The 9962-nt window shown below is 41.2% G+C and overlaps 1 protein-coding gene across 1 annotated transcript; it reads right to left on the bottom strand.

The window, feature by feature from the left end:
• Positions 1-1347: 1347 nt before the first annotated feature.
• On the bottom strand, positions 1348-7919 carry lipib (lipase, member Ib). Its single transcript, XM_072379073.1, has 10 exons — positions 7913-7919; positions 7459-7847; positions 6460-6568; positions 5334-5435; positions 4394-4483; positions 4146-4313; positions 3518-3607; positions 3251-3359; positions 2918-3091; positions 1348-1776 (listed from the first exon to the last, which is right to left on the bottom strand). Exons 1-10 carry the CDS (start codon positions 7917-7919, stop codon positions 1692-1694), a joined length of 1323 nt encoding a protein of 440 aa, XP_072235174.1. The 3' UTR covers positions 1348-1691.
• Between the last annotated feature and the right edge of the window lie 2043 nt (positions 7920-9962).

Here is a 9962-nt window from a genome sequence, read left to right as displayed (position 1 = left end):
ACGAGTGTTGCAGCATTAATTCATAAATTTGTGTTTCTAAGAGTTTATTAGTGATTCCACAGTTAAACATGAGGTGATTATCTGCATATTTCGACAGTTAAGATGAGGCTATGCTTTGGTATCCAGAGGAGTTCATGGTGGATTCAATGACTGCAAGGTTCCCAGGTCCTGTGGCTGCAGAACAAGCCCAAATCATCAGCCCTCCACCACCGTGCTTGACAACTGGTATGAGGTGTTTGTGCTGATATGCTGTGTTTGGTTTCCTCCAAACGTGCTGCTGTGCATTATGACCAAACATCTCCACTCTGGTCTGGTCTGTCCAAAGGACATTGTTCCAGAAGTCTTGTGCTTTGTTCAGATGCAGCTTTGCAAACCTAAGCTGTGCTGCCATGTTCTGTTTAGAGAGAAGAGGCTTTTAGGAGTGAAAATATGAAGCTGACACCTCTCGAACATTTAGTCCTCTAGGCTTTTACCTGCTGAAAATAGTTAAAACCTTTAGTTTAATTCCATCAAACATAAACTTAACAGTTTTTCAGTTTTGTGATTTCAGAGTATTTATTTCAAACAGTGAAAAACAATTAAAAAAGACAGCAGTAGGTTCATATTATTTAATGTTGCACCCTAGAAGAAGTGGTTGTTTTGGCTGCTCCCCGATGAGGTCCCTTCGTCTGCATCTTTCCATGATTTTAAGATGAAACATCACAGCAGCGTCTGTGTTGAGGTAGCAGTTCTCAGCCTGCAGCTGCGACCTCTCCTCCGGCGGATGAAGGTCTTTACTGCTTTACTCCTACCCTTTACATATCCTACATTTGCAGTGTGTTTGGTTAATCTCACTCTGAGAGGAGCTGCAGACCAAAAAGGTTTGGAGCTGCGGGTACAAGGCACAAAGAGGGGAAACTGACCTGAAGTTTTAGTTTTTTAGTTTTGTCTCTGTTGGAGGGACCTAAACATACAAATAAATGTAAATAACGAAGGTGTATTTTCTGTTAATTCTTCATGTTGTTTAACTGGATTTAAGGGTTTAACGGTCAAAACATAAACTAGTTTATATGCTCAAGTTTTCAAGGTAAAATGCACGAGGAAGGCTTTTCCTTACGAAACGGAAGAAGAATTAATGTCTTTGCATCAAACTCAGGATTGAAAATCAGAATTTTCTTATTTTTGAATGCAAAGGACATGTATACAGCTGTAAAAACAGCGTCAATGTTTAGTGACCACGGGTCTTATTCTGTTTATTCTTTCCTATGTTCTGGTTGGTGGAGTCCTGACTACTTTTATCATGTTTTATTATGTTTTTTTTTTTAGAATAATCTTTTTCATATTCTCACAGTGTTGTGTCAAGTTCTTTTACATTATATTCTTAAGATTAGGCTCTTAACACTCGTTCCGAACATGCTGTATAAACTCTGAGTTGGATATGTTGCATTAGCAGTTACAGAAGAGGTGGATCTTTACAAATCGATTCATTATAACTCCTGTTCTCACAGTTTAACATGAGTAGCTGATCAGCTTTCCAGCTCTTGGTTCTGAGAACCAGGCGTGCCGCCTCATTCAGCCTGCACTAAGTCTGCGGGGCCTCCTTTAAAGCTCCTGGAGCTCGCTGTGGCACCCAGAGGACGACTGGGTCCCGTGCTGAAGGGTGAGTCACATGTGTTTCCATAGAAGAAGAAGACGTCTGTTGAGTCGGGGCATCAGAGGCGAGGGTTACAGGGCAGAGGCCGGAACTGCACCTCCATGTTTTCCTCCATGACGATGTCATAGCAGCACATCAAAGGCCTGATGGAGAGGAAAACACGTCTGTTACCTCCTGCGTAACCACTGTTTGGGACATCTTTACACACCCATTTTAGCCTTCTGGGGCCATTTCTTATTTTACAAAGTAAAGTAATGTCACATAAGAAATGGAACAATAATTTACATTTGATCACCTCAGTCAGTTTGCATCACAGGAACAATTTAGGTTTAAAAAAAGTACTCAAAAGGAATTGTTCAGTTGCAAAAATCACTTTACCTGTCAGTAGTCATAGTGTTATGGCTGACAAAGGGTTGTGGGATTTTATTAAAATGAGAAGAACACAAAACTTTTACGACCTCTCGAGCTTTCTCTTTACTTTAATGGACATTAAGGGGATGGAGGTGTAAAAGCATCAAAATGACCTTAAAACAGTTTGAAATCTGTTTGAAGAACAAAAACAAAGAGACTGAAGTTCGATGCTGATGATAATGAACAGTTACGGGCTAAAAGGTCCACTCTGGAAGTCATGCGTTCAGAGTCTATTTGTGGTGTGTTGAGTCTCCAGTTGGTTTAATGTCTATTTGCATTCATGTTCTGTGTCTTTTTGGCTGTTTTGGGTTTATTTGTGTCTTTTGCTATGTTTTAACGTAATACTTTCCGTCAGGTTGATTCTCGGTTATCATTTATGTCATTCTGGATGTTGTCTCCTTCCTTCAGTTTTGTCTCTATTGTTGCTCACTCTCTGCCTTCTTTTGTCACCATGTGTTTGTTTAGCTTCTCTTCCCATTTCTTTAATCTCTTGGTGTTTTTCTGTAGCATTTTCAGTCTCTTTTAATACTCAGTTTGAACCTGTATAACTGTTTTAATAATTCATATGACCTTAACAACCTGCCAAGTGTGAGCAGCCTCTCTGCCACTTATAACATGATACTTTTCCACCAACTAGTTTAGAACTGAAGAAGCTTTATGGATGAGAGGTGAAACATCTTCAAGAACCAAGAAGATGATCAGGTGCCCTAATTCAAGCTCTTAGGATTGATTCAATATAAATGAATACTTTCTAGATCAGATATAGACCATTATAAGCAGGTTTTGGTGGTAATTTTGTGGAAAATTCTCAAAAATCGTGACTGTTGATGAACTATTGATTCTCTGGAAATGAGCTGAGCAGTAAATGCTGACCTCTCAGGGTTTTCCAGCGGCGTGAAGCGAATTCTCAGCAGCCTGATTTTGTAACGAGGGCCGATGATGTTCCTGGTGTTGATCCGAATGGAGATCTTCTGGATGTGCTGCAGGTCCTCGTCGAACTGTGCCAGCAGCCGCGTGGAGGTGTACTGCTCCAGCCTGATGCGCTTACTGCGAAGAGCCAAAGAGGAGGGGAATGTCTTTAAAAAAGCAGTATCAGCAGGAAGCGTCATCATTCGGGTAGCTGAGTGTAAATAGACAAAGATTTAAAGGTAATAGACTTTTCTTCTTATGCTTTCTTGTTGTGTTTTAAACAATAAAAAGACTCACTGGTCTATTCGGGCCTCTGTGAAGTTCCTGCCACTGTGCAGCCGGATGTAGATGACCCCCCAGCGGAGGTACTGGTTCCACGTCACCATGTCCACCCTGTAGACGAGCTCTGCCACCAACAGGACAAAGTCAGCCCAACCAAATGAATCATCCGTGTTTTCCTCCCTAAACAAGTTGTCTGTGGTGTGGTGGGATTATTCTTCCACAGACTTGAGGTCTGAACGTGAGTCCCACTTTGTGAGATTTCTGAGTGTGTGACGGACTCACTCTTATAGGGCAGAGTGCCAGTGGTGCTGAAGAAGACTTTCGTCTGTCCGAGCCGAACAAGAGTATCTCTCCACTGGCTGACGTTATAACCTGCAGGTGAGAGCAAACATGTGGCACTTTCAGTGTTTAGTTCAAAGTACTGACATCATCATTTATATTTAAAAGAAAAATATTGCCTGATTACAAAGTTTCCTCTTTAAACCACAACAGCAAAGCAAGCTGTGGCGATGATTTAGTTTAACATGTAGAGCACAGGCTCATTTGTCAAATATTATTCTATTTGTGTCACTTCAGCACTTTCAGCAGCTTCTGAGCTTTTTTCATCTGACTGCAGCGCCCCCTGGTGTGCAGGCATCAGCATCATGTGCAACAAGTTGCTCATTAACCAAACTGTCCTAAAACAATAATCGGTTTCAAAGCTACGGATTCACATACCATAAGCTTGTGAGTGGTGCTGTTCAGGTGCAATTTGGGCATTTTTATATGTGTAAATAAAAACCTGAAAGACATTTCAGAACCTGTCTTTTGTGACAGAAGGGTTCAAAGTCACAAATAAAAAAAGAAGAACAAACGTGGCAGTGACCTTCATTCTCTGTGTTTTGGCACCTCTGAGGGTTTTGGTACCTACCGAGTACGGGACAGGAAGCGGGTTTAAAGGCCTCACACTGCAGACATCTGCCTTCCAGGAAGTGTGTGTACGAGGAGCAGGGGTAGCCTGTGAGGTGGCAGGTTCGGTTGAGAGCGCACAAGAACAGGAACATCGAGCGCTGGTGGTTGCACACTAAGTAAGATTTACCTGCAGGACAAAGAGACGACGCTGCAGTGAGCATGTGTGTTCATTCATGTGTTTGTGTCGGCTTGTGTGTGTTTGTTTACCTGCAAAGATGGTTTTGGGACATCCTGGTTGGTCAACTCCACCGTTGGCATAGAAGTCAATATGGCCATGAGCTCCTCTCAGTCCCAACACTGCAAACAGAAACAACGGTGGTTGAAAAGTGGTGAAATCATATGTTCTTATAATTATGATACCAACATTTAACTTTGAATGGACTATATCTGTGCTTAAGAGGGGAAATAGTCACAAGTAGTCACAAAAGTGTTGCCATAATAAGATTTCCCACTGAAACAATATAAACAAGATCCTGAGCTCATTAAAAGTGGGTGGAGAAGAAGTGGAAATTTCTTTCTACAAAACCACAGATGTTGTGTTCTACAAGTCAAAGTTTGTTTTCAGGGGACAGTTCAAAACCCAACATCATGCTCATTGGTTCATGGTATTTTTTCTTCTTGAAGTTCCAATCAAATTAATTAATTGGATGCCAAATTAGTAGAATTGCATAGATTTAATTTAGTATAGATTTAAATTTTCTGGCTGATTCAGATTTCTAATCTTTTTAAGTGCCTGACTGGAATATTTTAAGTATGAGAACAATAATCATCTGATAAGAAATAATTGTAATTGTAAGTGTAACTGAACGTTCAACTGTTAAGAACATTTTCTCCATAACTGCACCAGTCAACACATAAACCAACCAACCAACCAACTAACATATCAACCAAACAACGAACAAACCGACCGACCGACGCATAAACCAATTCCAACTCATTTTTATTCTTGTTATGTCAAAAATCCAAACTGCAGGTTACACTTTAAATGGCAAAATTCCCTCCAGTGCAACAAATAAATGTAATATTCCCAGTTTTATTATATAATTTAAGACTCCCAGTTTTTCTGTACGTTTACTCATCTGACTCCACCCAGACAAACCCCGGATTTGTAAATGAATGTCTAATCTATGTTTCGTAAGTTTCTTACAGTCCATGTCCGTGTGAAGTACATCCACAAACATGGCGTCTGAGGGGTCCAGACTCTCCTCCGGTGTGGCGCTGGTGAACAACGGCCCGGCCGGATCCAAACCTGTACGAGAGACAGAAGGATGTCTGTCATCTGGATGTTTTCATTGTTTTTGTTTTTAGTAGGAGGTGCTGATTCACACCTCAAACCTGCTGCTTTGCAAAATCAAGACGTACAACACATTTGTCTCATCAGAAATGGTCTCCATGGAAGGGTGGCTGTCAAGAAGCCATTCTTAAGGAAGGGAAACAGGGAGAAAAGGCTGAGCTATGCCAAATGACACAAGAAGTGGACTGAAAATCAGTGGCAACAGGTCTTATGGAGGGATGAATCCTCCCCAGAGCCCGGACCTCAACATTATTGAAGCAGTGTGGGATCATCTGACAGAGAACGGAACAAAAGGCAGCCAACATCCAAAGAAGAGCTTTGGGATGTCCTTCAAGAAGCCTGGAGAACTATTCCTGAAGACTACTTAAAGAAATGACAGAAAGCTTGTCTCAGAGGGTTCAGGCTGTGGTGGAGAATAAAGGAGCTCAGACCAGATATTCACTTTAAAGCTGCTTAGAATTGTACAAACTCTGTTTTTGTCTTACTTACTTTATATTTACGTTTCCACATGTTTCAATAAGTTTCTAAATGTTTTCACTCCTCTGTTCACTTACTTACTTATTCCCTTATTATTATTTCCTCCCTGTGTACAACCCTCACATCAGGCTGCAGGTTCAGGTGTATTAAGACCAAAACCACCAGACTCCTGAACAGTTTTCTCCCTGAGGCCATCACCCTCCTAAACAAACCATCCCAGTCACCCCCCACCATTCCCAAAGATAGTTGAAATAACAGTAGCACTCTCCCCCATCTCCATGTAAATATCCACTTCTTGTCTTCTTGCATATATTTCCGGTCATATCATTCTGAACATATCTCACCTCAATTGTAAATATTTTTTTCAAAGGCATAACTTCTTTTTTACTTGTCTCTGCTTCGTTAACTGTCATTTAGTGTTCTGTGGCGCTCTTACACCAGGTCAAATTCCTGTGTACGTTGTGCATTTGGCGAACAAAGAGATTCTGATTCTTCCTTTTACCTGTGATGCGGCCAATCTTCCCCTTCAGGTTTGCTCCTACAAATCCAGCCAGGTGAGCTCCCAGACTGACTCCTATGAGGTGAATTGAACTCAGAGAGGCTCCTTCCTCCTGCCGACACACAAGATTCACAACTCTCCATCACTTTCAAGGTGCATGTTTTGTTCTCTGTCCTTTAACCTGTTTCTGACATATTAAACACATTTCAACATCAGCAGATCAGCCTGGATTTTCCACTTTGTGTTTATTATTTTGATGCCACTTTCTTTCTTCTGTGTTGAGAAACTTTTGGATGTTATAATACTCTTGATTCACAACCTAAAATATTGTCGCCTATCGAGAATCAAATGTCTGTTTCCTCTATTTTGAGAAATGGTTCAGCACTCATTTGCTTGTCTTTTTATAGGTTTTTAGTACTAAATTGATCCCATTAGAAATGGGAATTATGCAGTTTGGTCTGGAGAGATTTCTCATTCTCAACATAAAAGCTCCAGTATGGTTGATATTTCTATTATATATCTATTCTTCTTCGTTAAACAGAGAGTACAACAGTGATTTAGGTGGTCTGGAGGGATGATACTATCTCGTTTTAGGCACAGTTCTTGGCACAGAGAAAGCACACTCTTTCAATTCTAAGATGTGAAGTATCGGTTCATGATTAAAAAGTAAAGATCGTGTCCTTACTGGGTCTTAAAATGAGGTAAATCCAACCTCAAATGAACAACAAATTACATATTACACTGTACAGTTGTTTATTGAAGAAACCTAAGACAAAATTTGGAAGCAGTGTGTTGTAGAAAAAATTCAGAAACTGAAGAAATAAGACTCAATTTAGTCGTATTTCTTCAAAGATTTCTTTAATAAAATGCATGTTTTTTTTGCTGCAGATCAGCCTGAAACACTCTCATAACTTCTGTTTTTGCCTCTTGGTTGGACCTGTATCTGACCTCTCAGCTGCAGTGATATCTTCTTTGAGACGTACTTGGAGGTCTTTTTCTCACCTGCATGGTTTTGATGAAGCCGGTCAGGTTCTGAGCAGCGTCCCTTGTGTAAGTCACAGCGGTGAAGTAGTTTAAGTTGGCCGCCCCTCTGTTCCAGTCCACCACGATGACGTTCATGTCCTCCTGCTCGGCCAGCAGGTGGACGAGGTGGTTGATCCAGATGGGCGGTGCTCCGGTGGGGCGGTAGCCGTGGATGACGAAGGCGGTGGGGCGGTGAAGGTCGAGGAGCGGCTGGGATGACAGCTGGTGGTGGCTTATCTCGCGGCCGCAGTCGAGGTTGGAGCGGGTGTAGAGCAACAGCCGGACGTACAGGCTGGTTCCCATGAAGCAGTGGGACAGGTTGAGGTCTGTGAAGTCGTCGCAGGACTCCGTCCTATTTCCCTCCTGACCTGGAGACACAAATGTGAAATGTGACTTAAATCCAGCTAGTTTTGACTTTAGTTGCACGGTTAACTCGACATCGCTGCACATTAAAGAAGATGTATTCTTCCTGTTACAGTTAGTTATTTCTTCCCACTGTCGCCTCGTGCATGCTCTGGACGGTAGATTGAACCGAAAAGAAGTTTTGATGCAATCTGTTGGGTTTCTTAACTCAACAACTTTTATTTTTTATTAATTGGCTCTGTATGTATGAATCGGACTAATTTGAAATGTATTGTTAATTTTTTTTAACACTTCCTACACACCAATTTCTAAATATTCAGCTCATTCAGGAGATGGGTGCTATGACTTTTGGTGTTACTGAAACTTAGTTTTGGAGTTATTTAACATTTAAAAAAATGTAAAGCTGTGAAATGATTGGACAGTCCTTGATTTGTGGGCGGAGACTGTTTGCCTTACATAGCTTTTAGTGCGTAATGTCCTGATTGCAACTAATTTTCCATGCTGCCCTGGTGAAGCACACCTGATTCAAATCAATGGTTCTTAAACAACCTGCTGAAGAGCTTTTTCAATCAAGCATGTTGCACCAAGGACAGTAGGAATAATTGCAGGTCTTTGTGCCCTGAGGACCAGGCTTTTCACACTGTTGGAAAGCAGTAATCATTGGTATTTAGTAATCTGTGTCATGTTTGCTGTGTGCTAGTGTGAGCTCCTAGGCTAAGTACTGTGTGCTCTGTCCTGTTCTTATTTATGACCATCAGTTTCAAATGAGCCCTAGAGTGACTCATTTCATGTCCTGAAACTCTTCAGTCTTAGTACAGCTGTAAATTCATGGTGGAAAAAGGAGCCATTGAACTGTATTTTTGTTGTTTTTCGACCAAACCATGTCACAGATATTTTTCAAGGCCTCTGGAAATTGTGTCAACCTGTGAAAAAAGGCAGAAAATGTCTCGCAAATCAATTGGAAATTGCATCTCCACAAGGAGAGGTAAAATATTTACCAGAGTTAAAGTAAAGTTTAAAGCCAATATTTGCCGTTGGAGGACGAGGGAAAGCACACTCTTGGTTTGAATCACAACTAAACACACATTCTTTTGTCATGTTATGGCAAAAACAAGCACCCACAACCCGTCACCTTTCCAGAGGAGTGCCCCAAGGTGCTAGGCTGGGCCCCCTTCTCTTTACAATATACAGTACATGGCTTCCTCATATCACTGTTACACAAACAATACCTGTAAAAACTGTATCTTTCCTTCCAGTGTAATAAAACCAAGGTCTAAGCAGGAGAAGAAACCACCTTTAACTAAACCTCACTGGGACTGAGCCGTTTCTCATCCCAGCCAACCAGTCCATGACTAATATCAACATAGAATAATCTCTTCATCATTTTCAAACCAGGATTGAGACAAAACTGGGGGTCGTGATCGATGATGACTGCACTGTGCAAAACCTTGTAGTACTTAAGATGTTTGTTTTCTTATCTAACACACGGGTGTCATTCATAAAGCTGGACTTAAAAGAGCTATCTTTAGTCACTAAAAGAACAGGAAATCCTGCAACAAATGACCCCCATCATGGAGTCAGTCTGGGATTTCATGAAGACACAGAAGACTGTGAGTCCGACTTAATCCACAGCAGAACTGTGACAAGTTCTCCGAGATTCTTCAAACAAGAACAGCCTGGGAAAACTGAGCAGCTGGTGCTGTTTTTCAGGTAAAAGGTGCTCAAATTTGTAAGAATCTTATTAATAAAAAGAGTTTCTGTAACTGTAGAAGAGAAAAATCTCGGACCTCAGAGGAATGAGCTAAACCTTAGACCCCTTCCCCTCACAGCTATAAATGTGAACAAGTCAAAGGTCAGCAGGGTGAGTTAAAGTTGACTCTGTCTGACCGTAAATGGTGGGATCATGTCTTTGTCTGGCGTTTCAGTCAGTGGCGTTCGGTCTTTGGCCTCTTCAGCTGTGTGATGGATTAATATAAGACCATTCATCCTTTTGGATATTAGTAACAGCCAGTTCCTCTGCTTTCATGCATCAGCTTGTCTCAGATAACATTATCACCATCCTGATATGAACATTAGTTATACAAAGAGGAGTGTGTTTAATTAGATCAAGAGAAATGTCA

Source organism: Leuresthes tenuis, unplaced genomic scaffold (genome assembly GCF_036924035.1).
Source record: "Leuresthes tenuis unplaced genomic scaffold, fLeuTen1.0.hap1 SCAF_24, whole genome shotgun sequence".
In the NCBI taxonomy this organism is placed as follows: Eukaryota; Metazoa; Chordata; class Actinopteri; order Atheriniformes; family Atherinopsidae; genus Leuresthes; species Leuresthes tenuis.
The sequence above is the reverse complement of the archived record's forward strand: the minus strand, read 5'-3'. Positions and strand labels throughout refer to the sequence as shown.